Below are 27,260 nucleotides of genomic sequence, written 5' to 3'. Positions count from 1 at the left end.
ATGGGGTTTGAGCCCTGTACTGACTGGGATTAGATCAAGTCTTGTGTTAACACTACTAGCAGATTTCTTTCTTCTGCCTTTCAGGAGATTCATTTCAGTCTGTTAACAATGTTAAAATGGCCCAAAGGTAAAATGACCTGTGTCAGTGTGAGTTTCCTCCTGGTTCTCCAGTGTTCTCCTACTTCTCAAAGACACGTCTAATGACTGATTGAGGCGACTCAGGATCTCTGATCTCAAACATATTCACCTAACAACTTTCCATCTCAACAATCTGTTCATGAGAAAGAATTCTTCATCGACCAGGAATAATGTTCTTGATAAATCATGATGTAAGGAATAAAACAGGATGAGGCATGCTGCTCCAGGAAATTAATCTGTGATGAGGTGGTGGGATGTGAATCAACACAAAGTGGATTAGTTTCCACAAACAGCAGGTCATGAAGAGTTCAGGCTCTTGTTAAGCCTGGAGCGCTCATACTGAGTGAAATGGAGATTATGTTGAAAAAAAGGTCCACTTTTGTGATTTCTTTTCGTAATAAACAATGCGAAATCAATAAAATATGGTTTTCCTTCCCGACAGCTGCGTCCTCCTCACTTTTAAAATGGCTCCAACATTCTTTAGGGATGAAGATCAGTTTAACGATGTCACGAGGAAAAAGCTGTTGAAGTGAAACAATTGTAATTTATCAACAAGGCTGAAAGTTGTGCTTGAGGTGTCAGTAGGTGGAAAAGTCCAGAAAATTAAGATCCATTCTGTGAGTATTTCATGAAATTAATCCTAATCAGTGCAGCTACATGGGTTATATTTCTGCACTGAAGGGAGATGAAATGGTTAATAGAGGAGTGTTCATGATCTCTCTGTGTTTGTGATCCTCCTCTCTCTCTCTCTCTCTTTTTCACACACAGAACCAGGAAGTAACTTGTCATTTCAGAGAAAACAAAACTGATCTCTCTCTCTCTCTCATTGCGATTTCAGGAAAATGGCTGAGGCCAGTATTTCAGTAGATCAGCTTTCTGTGGACCAGTTCATGTGTCCAGTGTGTCTGGATCTCCTGAAGGATCCGGTGACTATCCCCTGTGGTCACAGTTTCTGTAAGGTGTGTATTAATGGCTGCTGGGATCAGGAGGATCAGAAGGGCGTCTACAGCTGTCCTCAGTGCAGAGACACTTTCACGACAAGGCCTGTTCTACGCAGAAACAACATGCTGGATGAAGTGGTGGAGAAACTGAAGAAGAAGACTGAAGTCCAAGCTGCTTCTCCTGCTCACTGTTACGCTGGACCTGGAGATGTGGAGTGTGATTTCTGCACCGGGAGAAAACACAAAGCCGTCAAGTCCTGTCTGATTTGTTTGACTTCATTTTGTGAAATTCATCTGAAACCTCATCTTGAACGTCCTGCTTTGAAAAAACACACATTAATTGAAGCCTCAGCAAAACTCCAAGAGAAGATCTGCTCTGAACATAACAAGCTGATTGAGATCTACTGTCGTACTGATCAAACCTGCATCTGTTATTTGTGCATGTTGGAGAAACATAAAAACCATGACGCTGTTTCAGTTGCAACAGAAAGAGCTGAAAAACAGGTGAGAACTAGAAATCTTTCCAGAATTAAATCATCTTAATTATAGTTTCCCATCTAGAAACAGGTGCTTTAGTCAGTGATATGATTTGAACTTTAATTTCAATGTGTGTCTCAATCAGAAGGATTCTGTAAAAGCTGATTAAAATTGTCTGTGTTCTGGTGAACAGAGTGTTAAATTTATCTTCAGTGATGGTTGTAATCTGGTTCGGGGTGGGTTTCCTGATAACGTTGCCCTTTAGACCTAAAGAGAGAGTTGAGAGACTCTCTTAAAGAATGAACGTTGTCTCTGTGTGTGGTTTTCCGGAATTCACTCATAAGAAGGAGTCTAAAGAGCAACAGGACAAAGTGGGTCTTTGCAGTTCGCGTCCCCGATATAGGCATTAGTAGCTGCTAAAGGCAATCGTATTGGACATAACTAACAGTGTCCAAGTTAACTAGCTGTGTGTAAACATTAGCCATGGACAAGACTATGGCAACTTGGCGGGCAAATCCACAGAAAATCATTTGACTAATCAGACTGCATAGCTATTTCAACATTATCACTAACTCTAAATGCACAGACAACTTCACTGCAAGCTAATAAAACGTTTATATCCCTCAATATGCTTCCACAGGTGGGATGGCAAGTTTTTGTAGGCTGTGATGTGCTCTGTTTTAGGCAAACAAAGCAAACATTTAAAGCAAAATGACTCTTTATTCCTTTCAGAAAACTGAATCATGGGCTCTAGCTATAGAACCGTGGGTGTGTGCATTCCCCAGAAGAACCGCCTCCTTCCATTCTGCCATCAACTGATCGTGTTAAATAATGCTGCGGAGAAATCATTGATCTTGATTTTATCCAGTCTATGGACGTGACGTGACCCTAGTGATTACTGATAGACTGTCTCAGTGTCACCTGCGGAAAAACCAATCACGTTTTAGAAAAGAAAAAAACATCCACTTTCAAAGCAGCTTCATAGTAATGAGTAACGAGGACCTTGATAGAAATGTAGTGGAGTAAAAAGTACGATATTTGTCTTTCAAATGGAGTGAAGTTAAAGTCGTAAGTTTCCAAAAAAAATACTCAAGTAAAGTACAGATACTCAAAAAGTGTACTTCAGTACAGAACTCAAGTAAATGTACTTCGTTACTGTCCACTTCTGATAATTAACTCGATGTACTTGCAATGTAGAAGAAAACTAATTGAACACCACCAGCAGATTCAACCCCAGTTTCCCCCGCTGACTGTGAGAGTCCCTCAGAGCCGCATGCGCATTCTGTGGATTCGGCAGCGAGCGAGTCGCTCTTTGTTTTGAACGAGTGCTCCGGGTCTCTCGTAAATTCCGAGCAAACTAAAGGACGACTTGTGCTACGATGTTGTTCAGGAAAACCACGTTAGCTTGATGATGGATCTTAAGAGGTCATTTAAAACTCTCTTGGCCTTAAGAGGCTTTCGGGAAACCCAGCCCAGATCAGTTAGTGAACATTTCTCTCTCTCTCTCACTCTCTCTCTCTCTCTCTCTCTCACACACACACACACACACACACACACAGAGTACATAACCTTCAGAGCGAAACATGAATGTACTTTGAACTGACATTAATATGGAACCAGTTTGCTCGTACTGTATAAAAAGCTGAATGTATTTTATTTGTCCTCAGAGTGAGTTAAAGGAGGAGCAGATGAAATCCCAGCAGAGAATCCAGGAGAACCAGAAGAAGGTGCAGGAGCTGAAACAGGCTGTGAACACTATAAAGGTGAGCAGTGAGCAGAGACAGAGCTGCTCCTAGAAACACACACAACATGGACAACGAGTCATTTACAGTCCCAGTAAGAGAGGGAATGATAGATGAGCTTTAAATCTTGTGTGTGTGTGTGTGTGTGTGTGTGTGTGTGTCCTAACAGCTCAGTGCACAGACAGCAGTGGAGGACAGTGAGAGGATCTTTACTGAGCTGATCAGCTCCATGGAGAAAAAGCGCTGGGAGGTGACGGAGCTGATCAGAGATCAGGAGAAGGCTGAACTGAGTCGAGCTGAACGACTCCTGGAGCAACTGGAGCAGGAGATTGCTGATCTTCAGAGGAGAGTCACTGAGCTGGAGCAGCTTTCACACACACACGATCACATCCATTTCCTCCAGGTAACACTCACTGTCTGATCTACAGAGCCAGCTGTTCCTCACACACTCTCTAAAACACCTCTCATTAAGGGAACAATAAATGTCCCTGTCTGACATCACAAGTGGGTTTTACATTTCATTTGCTTTCTGTAGGTTTTAGCTTCTGGACGTCGCTCTCCTCAGTGGAACAGAACAGACTTTCACACATCCAGCGTCCCTGTCCATCAACATCTCTCATTTGATGGAGTGAGGAATTCTCTCTCAGATCTGAAAAAGAGACTCGAGGAATTCTGTGAGGAGGAATTCAACAAAATCCCTCCACATGGTAAGAGGAGCTGTTCCTGCTGGAGAAACACAGTGATGTGTTATTTCTTAGCGATGCTCCTGCTTTCTTTTCTGCAGACACTTTATTCACCCGACACTTTGAACTAAAACACTGATTTAAAATGAATAAACTGACTGGATCACTTTAAACTCTTTCCATCTTTTACACAAACTCATGTTTCTATTTTTCTCTCCACAGCTGCAGCAGTTCAGATCATTTCAGAACCAGAACCACAGAGCAGAGAAGAGTTTCTGAAATGTAAATCTAAAACACACACACACACACACACACACACTGCTAGGCTTGTCATGATGATACATTTTGTTGGATGATATATTGTGTCAGAAATTATTGCGATAAACATTATTCTTGACGTCTTTTCAAGACAATTTTATGCCACGAGTAAAATAATAATGATCATGCAAATACACCCTTTCATAGAACAGTAAACTTTTTAATTAAGTCAATTTATTCAGTTCCATGAGGCTGGCAGGGGGAGTCGCTCTCTTCTGTGGGATCTTTAACTAGTTTTAGAATGCTAGTTTAAGCTGATATGTGATTGACCTAACGGTAAAACAGCACGAGGGCTCGAGAACTTTGACAGGTTACAATTTTACTTGGCAACTGAATCTATCTGAATTCTGATTGGTTGTTGTGTCTGAATTCTGATTGGTTGTTGTATCTGGATTCAGATTGGTTGTTATATTATTGCCCTTTTGTTGTGTTGTTGAGCCCAGAGTGGGGGGAGGGGGGAGTGACAGGGTTCTACAGAGAAAAGTTTTCACTGCAACCGAACTGCTGTTTTCGTGACCACGCCCCCAGCGCGGATATTCATGTTCACATTGTTCAGTTTGTTTTTCTCTTTTATTTTAGATTTCTGTTATCTGACTCTGGATCCCAACACGGCACATCGTCACCTCATTCTGTCTGAGAAGAACAGAGCGGTGAGACGCAGTGAGAGAGAGCAGCGTTACTCTGATCATCCAGAGAGATTTGATTCCTGGCAGCAGGTGTTGTGTAAGGAGAGTGTGTGTGGACGCTGTTACTGGGAGGTGGAGTGGAGCAGTGATGATGTTGTGTACATATCAGTCTCATATAAAGACATCAGCAGGAAAGGACGGGGTAAAGAGTGTCGGTTTGGATGCAACAATCAGTCCTGGAGTCTGTGCTGTTCTTCTTTTTCTTCTCTCTCTTTCTGGCACAACAGCATTAAGACTGATCTCAGAGTTCCATCAGCCTCCAGAATAGGAGTGTACGTGGATCACAGTGCAGGAACTCTGTCCTTCTACAGCGTCTCTGACACGATGAAGCTCCTCCACAGAGTCCACACCACATTCACTCAGACTCTATACGCTGGGTTTGGGTTCAGGTTCGGGCTCTTCTGGTTTCCTGGTTCAGTGAGATTGTGTGATCCAGAATAAAAGTGTGTAGTGTTTTCTGTAAAATTCCTGCACATTGCCACGTTGTTGCTCAGTCGTCTGTTTCACTAGAACACAATCCAGCTGCACAAAAACACTCATTTTAATATTTAGATTATAAAATATGCCGATGTCGTGTTCATCCCATATTCAGCCTGGATGATGATTGGTCCGCAGATAGAACCTTATAAATCCAGGTTTATCTGTGAGTTTGGGATTTTTATTCAAATTATTTGGATAAAAATAAGGCCAAACGTGAGGTCGGCGCTGATCTGAGGAGAATTAAAATGACGGGTGGGTGGGTAGAGATTGGGTTATAACACTGATGTGTTGCAACACCATCAACTATCAGTAGGGTTTATTTAACTTTTTTTTGTTTTTGAGCCATGCTTTGTGTCGTTCATTTCCTATGTTTGATCATGTTTAAACGTTTGCTGTCTAGAGTGCGGCATTAAAAAAAACATGCGCTGTCAAAATTGGCAAAATACATTCCCATGTGCTTGGCGTGCTTGTGTCTGACCATTTCTGTTTTGTATTAAATTAAATCTTGCCAAAATTACTTAGTTCAAACCTGGACATATAGAAATAGAGCATGTTAAAAAAAAAACGAAAAAATAAACCCCGGAAAGCCCGCTCCTCTGCTTCAGCCAGACTTGAAGACCCGACGGTGCAATGCTTGCAGACTGTCAGAAGTAATTAAACCTAAATTTCATCTCATCTCATTGTCTCTAGCCGCTTTATCCTGTTCTACAGGGTCGCAGGCAAGCTGGAGCCTATCCCAGCTGACTATGGGCGAAAGGCGGGGTACACCCTGGACAAGTCGCCAGGTCATCACAGGGCTGACACATAGACACAGACAACCATTCACACTCACATTCACACCTACGGTCAATTTAGAGTCACCAGTAAACCTAACCTGCATGTCTTTGGACTGTGGGGGAAACCGGAGCACCCGGAGGAAACCCACGCGGACACGGGGAGAACATGCAAACTCCACACAGAAAGGCCCTCGCCGGCCCCGGGGATCGAACCCAGGACCTTCTTGCTGTGAGGCGACAGCGCTAACCACTACACCACCGTGCCGCCCAGACCTAAATTTATAGCTAACAAATCAGCAGATGCCCCAACAATTATTATTTTCATTAGGCCAATGTGTAAGGTATGTTAGAACCGTGCCTTATAGCCTACGTTATATCACAATTTAAAGGACGTTTGAGGAGTTGGAGGCTGCAAGCGCAATGATGTTCCGACATGCGCTAAACTTTATTCCCTGAAAATCATACACCAGCGTTCAATGCCCCAAACAGTCAAAATGTCTAGAAGACTACGGTTAAATAATAATCATAGCCTACTAAGTTAAATTACGTCAAAACATCTGTTTCTGGCCTATGAAATGATGGAGGAAAATGAGAACGAACGCAAAGTAGATAGCAGCCAACTTCACACGATCTTTTAGGTAATTAACACTCGTGTTGGCCACAATATTTCTCTTAATAAAATCTTGAATTGTTTTTGAAGTCGTATTCAACACAGTTAGGTCAAACCCCAATTTTAATTTAAGCGAAGATCCAAAATTTTTCTATATTGACGTTCGGCACAGAGGAGCATGTCATTCTGCTTTCGGTTTCGGCAGCATGGATGCGCTTTGCATGAAAGAAGGCACTGATGTGTCTGCCATTGATAAAGGTGTAAAAAACAAGTGGAGGTGGGCTTGGCTGTACGAAATAGGTGAAAACGGAAAGCCATTTAGTTCATGGTGCAAAAAAACTAAACATTTGTGCAGTTTGCCACAAAAAAATAATATACGGAAGCAATAGAAAGAAAGTGCTGTCGTGCCATCAACTGGAAGCCAGCCACAAGGCCAATGTAAGGGGTCTTCAGCACACCTCTTCTTTCCCAGGAGCAAATCTCACCTCAACGGAGGTCAGTCCATCTATGACTGATCGTGTCTGTGCACAGAAAATACGTGTCTGTGCTTTTATCTCAAAAACAAACAATGGTGAAGAATCACTCAACAATAAATTGAATATATTAATCCATTAATTAATTGATAAAGTTATCAGTTCTAAGTTAACCATTCTCAGAATTTCATCGAAATCCACCCATAACGCCCCCATAAATTTTCAGTCAAATTTTTTTTTTTTTTGCTTTAATCCATGCAAATATTACAATCAAAGCTTTGCAGAATAAAAGATAAGAGCACAGGAGAATAAAGTTTCCCCCAGTGATGGAGTTTCTGTGCTGAACTCATTTTCAGACAGAAGCTTTTAATACTGAGGTCAGGATGTCAGCAAGCTGCTGTATTGATACGCAACGGGGTTTTTCTCCACTTTGGATGGATATTTTTAGATGATTTAATCTGTGGGAAATAACTACAGTGTCTTAAATATGTGTTTGTGAAAATCACTGTAAACCTACAACTGACTTTTTCCTCCAAAAAACATCTCTTTTAATGTTGTCATATATTGTCTGTGTGAATAATGATAAATCTGTCTCTGTGAACTGGATCTGTCTGTGCTCTGACTCCTGATTTAGATTCTCAACATGATTGTTGGAAAAACATTTTTTAAAAATCCTTTTAATTTTCAATCAAATAAAACAAAAAAAATAATTCTGTTCCAGTTGACTATTCTGGTTGGTCATAAGTTGTTGATTATTTTTCTATAACAGCAGCTCTGACAGTAATGCAGGTTTATATTAATGGACTTGCACTAATACGTCCTTGTTTCTATAGTAACAGCTCATTGAAGTGAAATTATTTTAGACCTGTTGGTTCACAAATAAAAATAAAAGAAACGTGGATGAACTCTGCAATATTTAACCTGGACATTTCTCCTCCAGACCACCAGAGGGCGCCTTTACACATTTTGAATAACTTCACTTCCTCCACTCATTTCCTGTCTGTTGTTGAAAAATGCACAATGATCCTACAGTAACTGTGAACTCTTCCAGTGTGTTAGTAAATCTCCTCAGTTGTGAGCCGTGTTTATTCTGGATAGATCTCCTGTTGATGATCTCGCCTCGTCTCTGCCTTTCCCTTTGATTTTAATGATATTTCTGGTGGATGGGGTTTGAACCCTGCACTGACTGGGATTAGATAAAGTCTTGTGTTAACACTACTCGCAGATTTCTTTCTTCTGCCTTTCAGGAGATTCATTTCAGTCTGTTAACAATGTTAAAATGACCCAAAGGTAAAATGACCCATGTCAGTGTGGGTTTCCTCCTGGTTCTCCAGTGTTCTCCTACTTCTCAAAGACACGTCTAATGACTGATTGAGGCGACTCAGGATCTCTGATCTCAAACATATTCATCTACCAACTTCATTTCCATCTCAACAATCTGTTCATGAGAAAGTGGGACTTCTATTAGCAATAAACAATGCAAAATAAATCAAATCAGGTTTTGACTCCCCTTGTGGTAATAAAGAGTCATTTATTCCGATTCATTTTCACTCCTCACTAAATTCCAAACTGACAGAATGAGGAAAATATTTCAGCAGAACAAATGACACTGAAGTGCAGATGACAGTGAAATATTTCTGCTTTATTTCCATCCTTAATGAACACAATGTGGTAGTTTTTAGTGCTTGTAGTAAGACACGGTCCTGCTGTAAATCCTCTTGTGTGTCTTTTAGTGAAGATACAGAATTGATGTTGAAAGGCTGCTGGGGTTTTTTTTTTGTTGTTGTTGTTGTTGTTTTTCAGTGATGTGGTGCTACTCTGTAAAACTGAGCCTCCAAATAACTCGATTGTATTCGCATATTATAGAATTCTATCTGGAGTTCTGATTTTAAAATGTGATTTCACCGCATACACTTCATGGACAGAAAGAAAGGACAAAATGGGAAAAGAACATAAATGACATACATGATACTTTCTATTGAAGTACAGAAATCGATCTCTGGCCACATTTACCATTTAACATTCATGTGTAGGCGACAATAAAATCAAATTCACTTTAAAGAATTCCTTTATCTCACTTTAGCCATTTATTTCTTTATAAATTTTCAGAAAATGAAAAATTGAGTGATTTATTCATTAAATTTAAATGACTGCAATTTAAACTTGTCTTATCATTTCTGACCACTAGAGGACGCTCATAGACACGTGACGCTGCAAGAAATGAACCATTTTCAATATTTTTGCTGAACTCACATCAGAATAGATTGAAAACTTATCTTATCATAAATATAATCAACAATATTGATTCATGATGAGATGAATGGCTTATTCGGTCCCTGCTGTGTGTTATACTGTAACTGGGTTTAATGGAACAGCAGCTTTTTAGTCTCGTTAAAAAAAAAAGACAATAAGTCCAGTAAATTTCTCAGCTTCATGATGTTGGAGTTCTACGTTATTCAGTATTTCTTAGTATCTCTTGCTCTCAGTGAATAGAGAGGTTCTTTGGAGAATTCCTGGTGCCCAGATAAACTGATCACAATGATTCGTCTTCTCCATGATGGGATGACTGTTTCTGTTCTCTGTGAAGATGAAGAACTGGAACCTTTTCCTGTGAAAGTTAGTGTAATACAAAGCTGTGTAGCCACTACATTGTTTGCTCTCTTCACAGGTGCTGTCCTGCATGTAGCCAAGCCGAATCTGCATTATCTGGGCAGCACGGTGGTGTAGTGGTTAGCACTGTTACTGGACTATACCTGGAGGATGCTCTGGACTCTTACAGTAATGCTTTTATGGCTGAGGACTAAAGTTGACTTGCTAACTTTAGGACTGCAGTTATCATGAACAGTTTTGCACTCAAGTTTCCATCAATGAAGAATTATAACATCAACGAAACTGTCCTCATGTTAAAACTGTTAATATTATAGTCATGCTGTCTGTTGTTGCCCAAATGAGGATGGGTTCCCTTTTGAGTCTGGTTCCTCTCGAGGTTTCTTCCTCATGTAGTCTGAGGGAGTTTTTCCTTGCCACCGTCGCCACAGGCGTGCTCATTGGGGATAGATTAGGGATACAATTAGCTCATGTTTTAAGTCGTTCAAATTCTGTAAAGCTGCTTTGCGACAATGTTTGTTAAAAGCGCTATACAAATAAACTTGACTTGACTTGACTGTCGCCTCACAGCAAGAAGGTTCTGGGTTTGAGCCCAGCGGCTGACGGGGGCCTTTCTGTGTGGAGTCTGCGTGGGTTTCCTCCAGGTGCTCTGGTTTCCACCAGAGCCCAAAGGCATGTCGTTAGATTAACATGGGGTGCCCTTAGGCTGAGGTGCTCTTGAGCGAGGCACCTAACCCCTAACTGCTCCCTGGCTGCTGTAGCACAGCTGCCCACTGCTCTGAGTACGTGTTTGTGCTCATTGCTCACGTGTGCATTCACTACTTCAGATGGGTTAAATGCAGAGAGGAATTTCACAAGTGTACATGTGATGAATAAAGTTGTTGTTGTTCTTCTTCTTATCATGGAATACAGATAGTTTATCAATACAATGGTACAACCTACATCATTTGCAAGCTAAAAGTAAGGTGTCTACAGCCTCAGTTGTGGAACTTCAGTATGCTGATGATGCTGCGCTCTGTTCATACTCAGAAGCTGGCTTGCAGAGAATCACAGACACTGGCGCCATCTGCGGGGGGCACGGACCTTTTTGACCCCCCAAAGATAAAGTTGGGGGGGCAAAAACACCCCAATAATGAAAAAAGTAGTAAACAGTACAGATGAACTCATGTTAACTGACGATTGAAACCACCTAAACAAATAATAGCCTAGCTTTGAATGCAAAATAAGTAATCTATAGAAACGTCACCTAAAATGTTATGATCGGACATGACCCGCCCCCTTTTCCACTTGCAATATTCCAATGGTTGGCAGTGAGTGATTGACAGGTTGCACTACGCAAAATTTACACGTCCTTTAGTGCTTTGCGCAGACTTAAGACCTACCTGCGGAGCACCATGACTGCTCCGAGACTGAATTACTTGGCTGTTCTTTACACACACAAGGAATATACAGACCACATTGATTTGAAAAAAATTACCAATGAGTTCAGCGCTTGTGACAGAAGGAGTGATGTTTTTGCGAAGTTTTAGGGCTGATGGGCTATTAGGGTGAATATGATTTTCTCACTGCCTACTTGTTAATTTCCGTCGCCATGAAAGAGATGTGTTGTTAAAGTTTGTAAGTAAGATTAAAATTAACTTTGTCATATCCATTAACTCTTAACAGAAACTACATTCATGTACAGTTGTCTGCCGAATTCATCTCAAAGAAAATTGCATGAAACTAAATTTGTTTATTGAATAAATTGTGTTTCATACAATGTTTAAAGTCGTGAGATTTTTTAATGCATCATAATAAGTTATCGTTAAAATGGGCGCTTCCCACTTGCAATGGTGAATAGTAATGAATGAAAATGACTTACAACTGAGTCTTTGATATTCAACTACATACACTGCCGACGTCATGACGTCACGGTGCAAGAACATAATTCTGACCCCCCCAATGTTGACATGAAGTTGGCGCCTATGATCACAGATGCCTTGCAGAAGCCTACAAAAGACTCAGGCTGTCACTGAACTGCACTAAAACAGAGGTTGTGTGTCGACCTGCCTCTGACACCTCCATCCCAATCACCACCCAACCTGAAATTTCTGTGGATGGAACTGTTCTTAAGGTAATCCCACACTTTAAATATCTCATCAGCTATGTGTCAGGTGATATTTCCCTTGACCATGAAATTAATAACAACATCAGTGCTGGAGCAACAGCTTTTGGCAAGCTACGTAAGCATGATTTTGATCATCACGAACTTGAGTTGAAAACTAAAATAAGAGTCCATAATGCCACTATAATACCAATGCTCCTGTATGGGTCAAAAACATGGACTACGTACCAATATCAAGTAAAACAACTTGAGAAATTTCACTGAAGATGCCTACGGTACGATCCATCATGAACGCCCAATGGTATGATTGTGTTACCAATGCTGCAATTCTTGATAGAGCCTCCTTAACAAGCATCGAGGCTATGCTTCAGCAAAATAGGCTGAGGTGGTATGGACATGTTGTTAAAATGGATGCAAAACAACTTCCAAAACAGCTTTTCTTCAGTCAGCGATCCACAGGAATGAGAAGCATTGGTGCTCCTAAGAAGAGATACAAGGATGCCCTAAAAAGAACTTTTAAAGAGTGTGGGATTATTGATTGGGCTACAGCATCAACTGATGGACTGCTCTGGAGGCGTGTGGTCTGCAATGGAGTTGAGACCTTTGAATCCAATCGACGGAAATCAAAGGATGAGAGACACGAGACGAAAAACTGCTCAAGCCTTAAAACTGGCACAACCTCCTGGGCAGATGCCTGTATAGTCTTTCAGAGAGCACCATGTTCATGTCGAGTGGCAGTAAGAGAGTATTTTAGGTGAAATGCTTGTGAGAAACACACACGAGCTGTTACTATAGAAACACTAATGATTTGCAGCTGCACTACTGTCAGAGCTGCTGTTATAGGGAATTAATCACCTTCAGACCAGAACTCTGCAGCACTCAGTACAGGATACTATAAATTAATGATCCATTATTGTGGATCAGAAAACCTGACAACTGATTCAGGAGCCCACAGAGTAAACCCAGCGTATAGAGGCTGAGTGAATGTGGTGTGGACTCTGTGGAGGAGCTTCATCCTGTCAGAGACACTGTAGAAGGACAGAGTTCCTGCACTGTGATCCACATACACTCCTATTCTGGAAGGTGACGGAACTCCGAACTCGGTCTTAATGTTGTTGTGATAGAAATGAAGAGGAGTCCGAGAACACACCAGACTCCACGACTGATCGTTGTACCCAAATATGGTCCGTCTGGGCTGCTCTTTTTCATTGGTCCCTTTATATGAGACTGAGATGTACACACATCCCTCACTGCTCCTTTCCACCTCCCAGTAACTGCGTCCACACACACTCTCCTTACACAACACCTGAGCGATGGAGGTAAACCTCTCAGGGTGATAAGGGAACAGCTTCTCTTTATAACTGCGTCTCACCGCTCTGTCCTTCTCACACAGACGGAGGGAACCATGTGCCGTGTTGGGATCCAGAGTCAGATAACAGAAATCTGAAAGAAAAGAGATGTTGCGCAATAAAGTTTATCGTGTATTACAACCCCGATTCCAAAAAAGTTGGGACAAAGTACAAATTGTAACTAAAAACAGAATGCAATAATTTACAAATCTCAAAAACTGATATTGTATGCACAATAGAACATAGACAACATATCAAATGTCGAAAGTGAGACATTTTGAAATTTCATGCCAAATATTGGCTCATTTGAAATTTCATGACAGCAACACATCTCAAAAAAGTTGGGACAGGGGCAATAAAAGGCTGGAAAAGTTAAAGGTACAAAAAAGGAACAGCTGGAGGACCAAATTGCAACTCATTAGGTCAACTGGCAATAGGTCATTAACATGACTGGGTATAAAAAGAGCATCTTGGAGTGGCAGCGGCTCTCAGAAGTAAAGATGGGAAGAGGATCACCAATCCCCCTAATTCTGCACCAACAAATAGTGGCGCAATATCAGAAAGGAGTTCGACAGTGTAAAATTGCAAAGAGTTTGAACATATCATCATCTACAGTGCATAATATCATAAAAAGATTCAGAGAATCTGGAAGAATCTCTGTGCGTAAGGGTCAAGGCCGGAAAACCATACTGGGTGCCCGTGATCTTCGGGCCCTTAGACGGCACTGCATCACATACAGGCATGCTTCTGTATTGGAAATCACAAAATGGGCTCAGGAATATTTCCAGAGAACATTATCTGTGAACACAATTCACCGTGCCATCCGCCGTTGCCAGCTAAAACTCTATAGTTCAAAGAAGAAGCCGTATCTAAACATGATCCAGAAGCGCAGACGTCTTCTCTGGGCCAAGGCTCGTTTAAAATGGACTGTGGCAAAGTGGAAAACTGTTCTGTGGTCAGACGAATCAAAATTTGAAGTTCTTTATGGAAATCAGGGATGCCGTGCCATTCGGACTAAAGAGGAGAAGGACGACCCAAGTTGTTATCAGCGCTCAGTTCAGAAGCCTGCATCTCTGATGGTATGGGATTGCATTAGTGCATGTGGCATGGGCAGCTTACACATCTGGAAAGACACCATCAATGCTGAAAGGTATATCCAGGTTCTAGGGCAACATATGCTCCCATCCAGATGACGTCTCTTTCAGGGAAGACCTTGCATTTTCCAACATGACAATGCCAAACCACATACTGCATCAATTACAGCATCATGGCTGCGTAGAAGAAGGGTCCGGGTACTGAACTGGCCAGCCTGCAGTCCAGATCTTTCACCCATAGAAAACATTTGGCGCATCATAAAACGGAAGATACGACAAAAAAGACCTAAGACAGTTGAGCAACTAGAATCCTACATTAGACAAGAATGGGTTAACATTCCTATCCCTAAACTTGAGCAACTTGTCTCCTCAGTCCCCAGACGTTTACAGACTGTTGTAAAGAGAAAAGGGGATGTCTCACAGTGGTAAACATGGCCTTGTCCCAACTTTTTTGAGATGTGTTGTTGTCATGAAATTTAAAATCGCCTAATTTTTCTCTTTAAATGATACATTTTCTCAGTTTAAACATTTGATATGTCATCTATGTTCTATTCTGAATAAAATATGGAATTTTGAAACTTCCACATCATTGCATTCCATTTTTATTTACAATTTGTACTTTGTCCCAACTTTTTTGGAATCGAGGTTGTAAACACAGGGGTACAATGAGTCATAATGAAACCAGTAATTCATTAGTGCCTCATATTGACACTCTCTCACACCCTCAGTTTCTTACACATTATATCAGAGAGAGAGAGAGCGCAGGAGATTACACAATTAGATGATATTCCTTGTAGAATTGGTCGTATTCAAATTAGCATGGAAGGAGAGCTTCCTGAAGTATAGAAAAGCTCCTCGTGCTGCAAGATCAATGTATCTCTCCACCCTAATCAAAGATAACAAAATAATCCTAGATTCCTTTTTAATCCTGCAGCAAAATTAACTAAGAAAAGACCACTACAGACACACATGCACCTGCAATATGCAGCAGCAACAACGTCATAATTTTGTTCAATCACAAAATTGAAAATATCCAACAAAAAAAATTCAAACTACTCATTTAAGCCCAGACAACTTAAATAACCCAGTTGTTAACAATATAACTGTATAAGCTAAGCAATTAGAATGTTTTACTCCTCTTCGAGAAATCAAATTAATTTCCACATCAAAATCTTCTTCTTGTGTACTAATCCCTTACCTACATGTCTCTTCAAACAGATAATACCAGAAGCAATTTAAGCTCTTCTAGAAATAATCAATTCTTCCCTTAGAATTGGCTACATATGCAAATCCTTTAAACTTGCAGTTATCAAACCCCTGATTAAAAAACCTGACCTCGACCCCTGTCAGCCCAATGAAAGGCCATTATCAAACCTCCCCTTTATCTCCAAGATCCTAGAAAAAGCTGTGGCACAGCAGTTATGCTCATATTTACATTGGAATAACAACCATGAAATGTATCAGTCAGGATTTAGACCTCATCATAGCACAGAGACAGCACTGGTTAAAGTAGTAAATGACCTGTTGTTGGCATCTGATCTGGACTGTGTCTCGCTGCTTGTGTTGCTTGACCTTAGTGCAGACTCTGACACTATTGATCATTCCATTTTCCTGGGTAGACTAGAAAATGTTGTGGGAGTTAAGAGAACGGCCCTCTCCTGACTCAGCTCTTATTTAACTGATCACTATCAGTTTCTTGATGTATATGGTGATTTTTCTATGCATGCTGAGGTAAAGTTTGGTGTTCCACAAGGTTCTGTCTTAGGTCCACTGCTTTTTTCTTCATGTGCAGCAGTAAAAGACCTCAGTGTGATCATCGACTCCAGTCTTTCATTTGAAACTCATAATGATAACATTACCCAGATAGGTTTCTTTCATCTCAGAAATATTGCCAAGATAAGAAATTTAATGTCACTAAGATGCAGAAAAACTAGTTCATGCTTTTCTTACCTCCAGGTTGGATGACTGTAATGCCTTACTGTCTGGATGTTCCAATAAGTGCATAAACAAGCTCCAGTTAGTTCAAAATGCAGCAACAACGGTCCTTACTAGAACTAGAAGATATGACCACATCACCCCTGTCTTATCCACACTGCGCTGGCTCCCAATCAAATTTCGTATTGATTATACAATCCTACTATTGACCTTTAAAGCACTGAATGGTCTTGCGCCACAGTACCTGAACGAACTTCTGGTCCTTTATGACCCGCCATGCCTACTTAGATCAAAAGATGCAGGTTATTTGTTGGTACCTCATATAGTGAAGGCAACATCAGGGGGCAGAGCCTTTTCTTACAAAGCCCCACAGTTATAGAACAACCTTTCAAGTAGTGTTCAGGACTCAGACACAGTCTCAGTGTTTAAGTCTAGGCTGAAAATATATCTTTTCAGTCAAGATAGTTTTTTATTCGGTAAAGGAGTAACTCTGGTGAGTCCTCAGGCATAGAGTGTTTTGGTAAACTGGGATATATGGATGTTGTCAGTCCCCCACTCTCACTCACTCACTCACTCACTCACTCACTCACTCACTCACTCACTCACTCAGGTTTGTTGATGGTGGAGTGGCTGCTGCTTTATGTCCCGGGGCTCCCTCATGCCTGTGTTACCTTCTGGCTCTCCCTTTTAAATATGCTGTCATGGTTAGTGTTGCCAGAGTCCCTGCTTGCACTCAGAGCAAAATATATACTGTTCTTATTCATAAGGTGACACTGGGCATACCTCACAACCTTTGTTCTCTCTCTCTCTCTCTCTCATATCTTCCTTCTGTCTGTCTCTGTTGAGTTACATGTCAATCCTGAGAAACCAGTGATGCTGACCTCTTCTGCTCCTCGGACCTGCCTGATCCATCCTGATGCCCTACTTCTGGCTGGAGTCTCATCACATCACTCCTGTGGAGGATGGTCCCATATGGACAGTCGAAAGTCATACTTAGAAGACGCTCTGGACACTTACAGTAATATATTTATGTCTGAGAACTACAGTTGACTTGCTAACTTTAGGACTGCAGTTGTCTTGAACAGTTTTGCACTCAAGTTTCCATCAATGAACAGTTTATAACTTCAACAAAACAGACCGTGTTAAAACTATAATGAAGTTCCTGGTTACACAGTTATAATTTGTGGCTCTGTAGGACACAGTTATGGAAGAGAGTTATTTATAATCATGCTATCAGTTATCACCCAAATGAGGATGGGTTCCCTTTTGAGTCTGGTTCCTCAAAAGGTTTCTTCCTCGTGTCGCCTGAGGGAGTTTTTCCTTGCAAACGTCACCATAGGCTTGCTCATTGGGGATAAATTAGGGATAAAATTAGCTCATGTGGTGGCACAGTGGTACAGCACTCTCGCCTCACAGTAAGAAGGCTCTGGGTTCAAGCCCAGTGGCCGATGGGGGCCTTTATGTGTGGAGCTTGCATGTTCTCTTGGTGCTCCATGCAGGTTAGGCTAATTGGTGGCTCTAAATTGACCATAGGTGTGAGTGTGAATGGTTGTTTGTCTCTATGTGTTAGCCCTGCAATGATCTGGCGAATTGTCCAGGGTGTACCCAGCCAGGCCCCAGCTTGCCCATGACCCTGCACAGGATAAGCGGCTACAGATAATGGATGGATGGATTAGCTCATGGTCAAAGTCTTTAATTTTCTGTAAAGCTGCTTTGTGGCAATGTCTGTTGTTAAAAGTGCAATACAAATAAACTTGACTTGCTTCTTGTATAAACTTCAGGAAAGAAAATGACTAGAATGTTATTAACCTTCATATACATTCATGGATCAAACATATCGAACTTCACCAGCGCTGTGCTGTCAGCGACACTCAACATGACACCTCCATTCTTCACTTCTCTTTATTGTGGAAGGAAACGTCTCCAAAAACAACATATGTTCTTAATGATCTGGCAGCACTGTGTGTGTGTGTGTGTGTGTGTGTGTGTGTGTGTGTGTGTGTGTGTGTGTGTGAGAGCGAGAGAGAGAGAGAGAGAGAGAGAGATGCATACATACATTGTAGAAAATCTTCTCGAGTCTTCAGCTCTGAAGGTAAATTCATCCAAATTGCTGTGACGGAGAGAAAATGGAGGTGGAATAATATACAATGATCAGAGTGTGATTTTAGGAAACACGATGTTTGAATTTATGAATATTGGCAAAATAAATGATCTTAATATGACTGATGAACTGTATAAGTGCAATATCTTTCAGATGGTAGCTGCGACAATGTTAAGTTCAGATAAGTACAATAAATCTTTTTTTATGTATATGCGTGGATTTATAACATTTTACTTCCTCTCACCATATGAAGGGATTTTGTTGAATTGCTTTTTCATCTCTGAGAGATAATTCCTCACTCCATCAAATGAAACATGTTGATGGACAGTAATGATGGATGAGTCACCACGTCCAGAAGAGACACTGAGAGACTGGAAACGGAGTGGTGTACGAGATGGACGAATATTCTCAGACCACAGTGCAAGTGATATCAGACAATGAGTGTTACCTGGAGGAAATGGATGTGATCGTGGGTGTGTGAAAGCTGCTCCAGCTCAGTGACTCTCCTCTGAAGATCAGCAATCTCCTGCTCCAGTTGCTCCAGGAGTCGTTCAGCTCGACTCAGTTCAGCCTTCTCCTGATCTCTGATCAGCTCCGTCACCTCCCAGCGCTTTTTCTCCATGGAGCTGATCAGCTCAGTAAAGATCCTCTCACTGTCCTCCACTGCTGTCTGTGCACTGAGCTGTTAGGGGACACACACACACACACACACACACACACACACACACACACACAAGATGTAAAGCTCATCTATCATTCCCTCTCTTACTGGGACTGTAAATGACTCGTTGTCCATGTTGTGTGTGTTTCTAGGAGCAGCTCTGTCTCTGCTCACTGCTCACCTTTATAGTGTTCACAGCCTGTTTCAGCTCCTGCACCTTCTTCTGCTTCTCCTGGATTCTCTGCTGGGATTTCATCTGCTCCTCCTTCAACTTTAACTCACTCTGACAAGAATGAATGAAATGATGTTACATCCTGAGTTAATTACTAACTTTACTAACTGTAAAGTGTTCACTCAAAGACAGGTCGAAGGTGGGAGATTATTAACTGCAATTCAAGTTAAAGATCATCCATATCCTGGCTCTCTCTGAGTGAGGTCAAAGGTACTCAGTATGTGCTTGTAAAACTGTTCACATCTACAGGATACATGGAACATATTTATTATTTATAATCAATAGAAGTCATGACATTTTTACACCATATGACCTGAGTAAAGCAGGATTAGAAACAAAATGTCGAAGGATTCAGTCTGAAACCATTTCTCCTTCTCACCTGTTCTTTGTCTGATGCACCTGACTCGGTGTTGTGTTCACAAAAACAGGATGAGACTTCAGTCTTCTTCTTCAGTTTCTGCACCACTTCATCCAGCATGTTGTTTCTGCGTAGAACAGGCCTTGTAGTGAAAGTGTCTCTGCACTGAGGACAGCTGTAGACGCCCTTCTGATCCTCCTGATCCCAGCAGCCATTAATACACGCCTTACAGAAACTGTGACCACAGGAGATAGTCACCGGATCCTTCAGGAGATCCAGACACACTGGACACATGAACTGGTCCTGAGCTACTGAAATACTGGCCTCAGCCATTTTTCCAGAGAGCGACACATACAGTAGAGATCGGAATTGTGTGCTTTGAAATGAGCGTCCTGCTGCACTGTGAGATACGATATCACAGAGCCAGAGTGGGTGGAGCTTTAAAAAGAGTAGGAGTGCAGACTGTAAAAGGGGTGTGGCTGTGTGACAGTGTGTGTGTGTGTGCAGAAGCTTCAATCTCATTTTATACACCTGCTACTTTTTAATAAATCAAAGATGGTAAAGTGGTAAATCCATGCTGGCGTGGATTATTTTTGTGTAACCTCACAGTCTGCTGTGTTATTCCTCAGGATAATTAAATAATATTGTCTGGCGTTGAGTGGTATATCAGATATATTCCATTCAGCTAGCATGATAATGAATGAGTCAAAGACGAGTAGCTGAGTGGAATATATCTGATAGACCACAAAAAAGCCAGTCAATATTATTATTATTATTATTATTATTAATTCCTTCCGGGTGTTCAACGCATCTTTCTCTTTCAAAATTCTCTCAAAATCTTCTGTATTTAACAAAGCAATCGTAGAAGCTATGTTTGTTCACAAATTGTCACAGTTGCTCGCTCGCTCACGTGGAAGTTTTACGTCTCCGACGTGTGACGTCATGTTGCCTTGACAACCATGCAATATCGTAAATCATATTCAACGCTCATTCTCCAGTGGGTAGAGTGACGTAATACATGTAGGATAAGCGATACGCTAACAATATTGCATGCTACCAAACCGAATGAATGAAACCCACTAGAAGGGAATAGAACACATATTTTTATTCCATTGAAAAAGTCTCCTGTATGTATAATAATATTTAATATTATTAGAGCCAATAAGATCATTTTCATAATTGTGTGCGCGCTGCTTTGACTGACATTCGGTACCAAAGTAGCATCTCCCACAATTCCTCTTTTACCACAGCAATTTGCCAACAATTACAAATTTCACATCATAGTTTTTTTTATCCATTTATAGTTACATTAACAGTCGTTCCCTCACCAGCCTGCCTATTATCCTTCTCTTAAAGTTAATAAGACAAAAAAAAATCATGTTGTAACCAAGAAACTGCGAAGCATAAACTCCTCTGTCCTGAAGGTGTCACAAAACTTTACCTCTGACTGTTACACTGGAGACTCCTTCCAGAAATGCTAAATGAACATCTCCCTTCAGTTACGAAAACATCACCATTTAAATGATTTTTTAAATCGGTTTATGTCTAGCGTCCATCATAGAAATCCCTGGGAACGAGCTGGTACTATGAAAACCATAAATTCGAACGAGTGCATTAATATACGCCTGCAAAACTTTCAGAGAAAATTAATCAGTATTTTCTGGCCAATCAGAAACCAGAATGCAACAATTCAATACAAACATTCAATACTAGGTCTAACTAACAAACAAACAAATTAACTATTCATGCACATCTGGAGTTAAATCGAGTTTGGTCATGGGAGTGGTTGGTCCTCCTCTCAGCCCAGCCAGGTAGACTTGAGGTCTTGGTACGTTACTCTGTCCGTCTCTCTTCGTCTGGCAGGCGGCTTCTTTCGGAAGGAACGTCTGCGTGGTGTTGTGTCTCCTCATGTGGCTCAGGTCAGTCCGCGTCGAGTGGGTTACCTTATGGCGCAGGTTCGCCTTGGAGTGCATTCAACAAAATAACGTGTTAAACTTATTTCAGGGCTTTTCGGACAGCTTGAGCGTAATCTAATCATGCCAGTGTATTTCAGGTGGAGCTGCTTACCAGTTTGATGGCTTTCCGTCTCAGCTCCCACTCGTTCCACTCGTAAGATCTGACGATGCTGCTCTCCAGCAGGTGTGTGTCCGTCTGTGTGCTGCTCTCACTTTTGCTGATGGGTTTCACCAACAATTTCTCACCTGACTGCATCTGTGAAGACAAACTTTCTAAGAAACGCTGCTTTGCACTGGCTCACCGCATTGTTGCTGATTATTTTCCTGTCACTCTCAGGCTCACAGATGAGATGGACAAGGATGGGATTGCAGTTGAGCAGTTTTAATGTGCAGAGTGTGTGTGGAGTCTTCATACGCCGCAACTGATTGTGTTGGATCAGTATGTAGGTGCTGGATCAGCCATATTTGTAGGCTAAGAGTGTTCATGGGGAATGGAGTTTGTGGTGGAGATCAGCGAGTAGGTCAAGTATGTGAAGGAGAAGATGCAAGTAAGTCACACGTCCATGATACCTGAGAGTACGGAGTGACGCTGGCAAACTGCTGATGAAGCTCGAGCAGCTGGATCAGTTCCGGAGATCTCTTCGCTCTTTCCGCGATCAGTTCGATGTACTCGTCTGCGTTTGAGGCGAACTGATACGCGGCCTGCTTGGAGCTGAAGCTGTAATATTTCTCCCTGTGCTTCAGGATGCCGATGTTCGGATTGCCTTTGGAAAGGAACAGCAGCAGACTGAGCTTCAGAAATATGGACGTCTTGCCTTAAAGGAACAGTCCACCGTATTTCCATAATGAAATATGCTCTTATCTGAATTGAGACGAGCTGCTCCGTACCTATCCGAGCTTTGCGCGACCTCCCAGTCAGTCAGACGCAGTCAGACGCGCTGTCACTCCTGTTAGCAATGTAGCTAGGCTCAGCATGGCCAATGGTATTTTTTGGGGCTGTAGTTAGATGCGACCAAACTCTTCCGCGTTTTTCCTGTTTACATAGGTTTATATGACCAGTGATATGAAACAAGTTCAGTTACACAAATTGAAACGTAGCGATTTTCTATGCTATGGAAAGTCCGCACTATAATGACAGGCGTACTAACACCTTCTGCGCGCTTCGGCAGCGCATTGATACGGAGCTCAGATATCAATGCGCTGCCAAAGCGCGCAGAAGGTGTTAGTACGCCTGTCATTATAGTGCGGACTTTCCATAGCATAGAAAATCGCTACGTTTCAATTTGTGTAACTGAACTTGTTTATTATCACTGGTCATATAAACCTATGTAAACAGGAAAAACGCGGAAGAGTTTGGTCGCATCTAACTACAGCCCCAAAAAATACCGTTGGCCATACTGAGCCTAGCTACATTGCTAACAGGAGTGACAGCGTGTCTGACTGCCTGGGAGGTCGCGCAAAGCTCGGATAGGTACGGAGCAGCTCGTCTCAATTCAGATAAGAGCATATTTCATTATGGAAATACGGTGGACTGTTCCTTTAAAGCGTGTCCTTTATTAATTATATTTAAAAGTCAGTTTAATTACAACCCTAATTCCAAAAAAGTTGGGACACTGTGTAAAACATAAATAAAAACAAAATATGACGATTTGGAAATCATGGAAACCATGTATTTCATTGAAAATAGTACAAAGACAACATATCAAATGCTGAAACTGAGAAATTTTATTGTTTTTTGAAAAATCTATGCTCATTTCGAATTTGATGTCAGCAACACATTTAAAAAAAAGTTGGGGCAAGGGCGTGTTTACCACTGTGTATCACCTCTACTTTTAACGAAACTCTATCAATGTTTGGGAACTGAGGAGACCAACCGCTGTAGTTTTGAAAGAGAAACGTTGTCCCATTCTTGCCTGACGTACAATTTCAGTTGCTCAAGAGTTCGGGGTCTCCTTTGTCGTATTTTGCGCTTCATAATGCACCAACTGTTTTACATGGGAGACAGATCTGGACTGCAGCAGGCCAGTTTAGCACCTGGACTCTTTTCCTACAGAGCCATGCAGTTTTAATATGTGCAGAAAGCGGTCTTGCTGAAATAAGGAAGGCCTTCCCTGAAAAAGATTTCGTCGAACACCAAAAGCAAATATGGAAACAAACAAAGTAGGTCGAATTAATGACTGAAGAACGAGGAGCTTCAGCCAGAGATGTTTCACTTTCAGTGTTTTAATGCTGTAGTGTCACTTTACATCACAAATTTGTTTCTTTTGGGGAGCTGAATATGTCTTGGTCTAAACACTGTCTAGTCGTATGAACGCTCTAATATTCGGACTCTAAAAAAAGCAGAGTGTAAAACTGGAGAAAGAAAAGCTTCACTATGAACCTGGGAGCAAGAGGCCGTTCTTCTCGACAAGAGTGTATCCACACACACCCCTGTACTGCAGGAAGAGCTGCTCAAAGTTCGCCGTGGTCTCGGGCAGAATCCACTCGGACGATTTCATCTCCTCTGGATCAAGCCGCTCCTCTGAAAAAGAGAAAATGAGCGCTACACTACACACTACACATGATGAGTGATAATGTAGAAATGAAATGCGCTCGCTCAAAGACGTAAAGCTGTAATGCTCAAGTTTTTTCCGATGTCTTCAGGCCAGAGGAGTTTACGCTACACTTCTTGGACATAACAAGCTGCCCACTCACAAGATGCTGTTCTGTAATGAATAAAAAGCTCGTGATGTCAGAACGTACCTGAGCTCTCAGCAGCTCTCTCTGCGTCAGATTTGACGGTTTCACCGCGGAGCATCTGATCCAACTGAACGTTCTCGAGAAGTTGCGACTGAGCCGAGAGGAACGGCCTCAGGCTGAGCGCCATGCTCCGGAGCATGTTCAACAAGACCATCTCATCCTGAAGCCCTGCCCACAGCCTGGCCAACGCTGTGAAATGAGGCTAATGGGAGGGATTTAAAATGATCAGACTGAAAATGATGCTAGCAAAGAGCTTTTGACAGAGCAAAGGAACACTTACGAACACTTGGGAGGTTGGTACTGCAGTTTTGGCGTGAACTGTGGCCTTCAGCACCTTCATCCTCGACATGAGGTCAGTGTGAAGAGCCTCCACTTGCTTTGCACATGTGATCACATCCGCCTGGCGGAGACAAACGAACTACGTTTTATTACGTTACGTGACTTTTACTCTTAATGATTATTAGCGAAAGTTAGCCATAATAAGAATAAAATAGTAACAGAAATTTAAATGTTTTCCAATAACTTTTATTCTAATCATTGGCTTGAACATTTAGACATCTCTGTAACTCACCAGTATGATTTTGAGGAAGGCTTCATGTTGGCGTACGTTGTACAGGGCCTGTGTGAGCAGTTCCCTGTTTAGCTCAGCGTCAGTGTCGGATTCAGAGCGTCTCTCCAGCAGAGTGGTGTAGCGCCAAGCCAAACGTTGCGTCCCTTCCAGTTCACGCTCTATATCTGTGCTGGCAGCAGGAAGAGCCTCGTTCAGGACGGCCAGCACTTCACGAGAGAGCCACGACGACCAGGATTGCACATCACCAATGTAACACAGAAGACATTACCACGATTACTTCAAAAAAACCTTGCTCTATAAACATGTATAGTTTCTTACAAGCCTGTATTCTGTCAATATGTGTGGATTTCTGAACATTTGTTACAATAATTAAGTTAAATCCTAATTATAAATGTACAGTGTGTCACAAAAATGCATAAACCTGACCGAGTTCCTCTTAGACCTGCGGCGAACTATTACTATTAGACATAGGACTTGAGCTCAGCCAAAACTTAACCAAACACACCAAAAAAGCAACAGGGCAAAAGATTTTGTAAGGGATTAGTGGCAGGCTGCCAGGTCACTCCGTTGTGTGTAGCTGTCGATGTTGATTTTAAAAGTAACAAAGTAAATTACACTTAAGTATGAGTGAAAAATACTGTAGCGAGCGTGCAGCATGGAAGAAGAGTCTGGAGACAGAAATCTTAGTTTCTCGGTTGTTAGCCTGTAGCTCTCGATAGATAGCACTGGCTTGACTGCTTTATTAGCATTCGCTAACACTACTGATGAACGCTACACTGGCTGGAAGGTGACTTCACTGCTGCGCCGACTCACAGTTAAGCTCGCATTGGCCTTCGAGAAGGCTGAGGGTGATAAATTTTTAGTCCCTCCAACTATAAATCAAAATCTGATTGGTTAATTAATTCATCTGTCACTTCCTACATAAACATACACTGCCATGGCCTTCTGTCCCGGCAATGAAGTCCTAACCAATGAGTGAGCAGCTCTGAACTGTTCTCAGCCTAGACACAACAAGCAAAACAATCTCATTGGAGAACTCGATTTTAATGTTTTCAGGACAGTAACCCTTTCACTTCTGAAGCAAATGTGATAGAAAATGAGGCCGAATTAGAATTAAGAGAGAATAATTATAATTAAATTATGAAAGAAATTAAACATAACATTTGAAACGCTGATACGTTTGGGCTTCTCTGAACACCGAGAAGGCCCTGACGGTTCCCTTCTGTCTTACACCACAGCAATTTATTGACGATTACATCAATAAATGTCTTACAGAACAATTCACCATACTTTCTATCCATTTCTATTTACATTTTTGAACTTGTGGGAAACAAGTGAGTTCCCGTTCTCACTCACATTCCTGCCTTTGCGGATAATGAACGTCAAAAAACATCATCGTAAACTCTTCTGTCCTGAAGATGAGGGAAAGTTGAATAAACGTCTCCTTACCTTCGAGAACCGTTCAATGATTTTCAATTCAGTTTACGTGGAGCATCTCGTCATTTAACAGAATGTTAATGTCCCAAAACGAGCGCGTTAACGTAAATCTGCATGACTGTCAGAGCTGCTGTTATAAAATGAATCACGATGGCGAGCGTTTATCAGAACGCGAGGTGAGATGCACTCACGGTCCTCGATGCTCTCTCCTCCTTTCCCGCTGTCCTTGTTGAAGAGGCGAATCCCGGTGACGATCATGGTGAGCTCGTTCAGCTGCTGTTCTTTATCACGCCTGAGCAGAGACATGAAGGCGGCCAGCTCTGATGGAGGGAACACACTCTGCAGTGCGGCTAGAACAAACACACAGACATACTGTAAGAAGAGGAAGGTCTTGTGCTATGGTGAAATGGTGGTCCGAGAAACCAATTTGGCTGCCGTTCTGCAAAAAAGATAGTAAAACTGTCTCCGACTATTTTCACAGTTTAGAGGCCAACGCATGGTCAAGACACCTTCAGAAAGTTGATCTTTGCGATGGGATTAGATCCTTTAATGCTAGTAAAGAAGGATTTTCCGTATGAGTTGGAAAATTATCCATCTGTTGAGTTCCCTGACATCTCAAACTACCTGGTGCTACAGACATCATTCAAGACAGACAAATAAATGAAAACCTGGAAGATCATGGAGGCGTACAACTTTTTATATGCAGCTGGGTTAAAGATCTGGGTTCAGTTGTTCAAAACAGTTATTTCCGTTAAAATTTTAACTTACCGTTAGTTAAAAAATCGTTTCTTGA

At 41.7% G+C, this 27,260-nt stretch overlaps 2 protein-coding genes across 2 annotated transcripts; one reads left to right on the top strand and one right to left on the bottom strand.

The window, feature by feature from the left end:
* Nucleotides 1–946: 946 nt before the first annotated feature.
* Nucleotides 947–7,783, top strand: LOC132868753 (E3 ubiquitin/ISG15 ligase TRIM25-like). The gene is made up of 2 exons (XM_060901901.1): nucleotides 947–1,583; nucleotides 4,785–7,783. The coding sequence occupies exons 1-2, from the start codon at nucleotides 981–983 to the stop codon at nucleotides 5,424–5,426; spliced, it is 1,245 nt and encodes a 414-aa protein (XP_060757884.1). The 5' UTR covers nucleotides 947–980; the 3' UTR covers nucleotides 5,427–7,783.
* A 13,721-nt stretch (nucleotides 7,784–21,504) lies between these two features.
* LOC132871854 (cilia- and flagella-associated protein 206-like) lies at nucleotides 21,505–26,812 on the bottom strand. The gene is made up of 8 exons (XM_060906413.1): nucleotides 26,659–26,812; nucleotides 25,031–25,236; nucleotides 24,740–24,859; nucleotides 24,463–24,661; nucleotides 24,101–24,241; nucleotides 22,291–22,484; nucleotides 21,833–21,976; nucleotides 21,505–21,726 (listed from the first exon to the last, which is right to left on the bottom strand). The coding sequence occupies exons 1-8, from the start codon at nucleotides 26,771–26,773 to the stop codon at nucleotides 21,505–21,507; spliced, it is 1,341 nt and encodes a 446-aa protein (XP_060762396.1). The 5' UTR covers nucleotides 26,774–26,812.
* Nucleotides 26,813–27,260: the final 448 nt, after the last annotated feature.

Source organism: Neoarius graeffei, chromosome 2 (genome assembly GCF_027579695.1).
Source record: "Neoarius graeffei isolate fNeoGra1 chromosome 2, fNeoGra1.pri, whole genome shotgun sequence".
NCBI lineage: Eukaryota > Metazoa > Chordata > Actinopteri > Siluriformes > Ariidae > Neoarius > Neoarius graeffei.
Note: the sequence above shows the minus strand (reverse complement) of the source record. Positions and strands in the feature narration are given on the sequence as shown.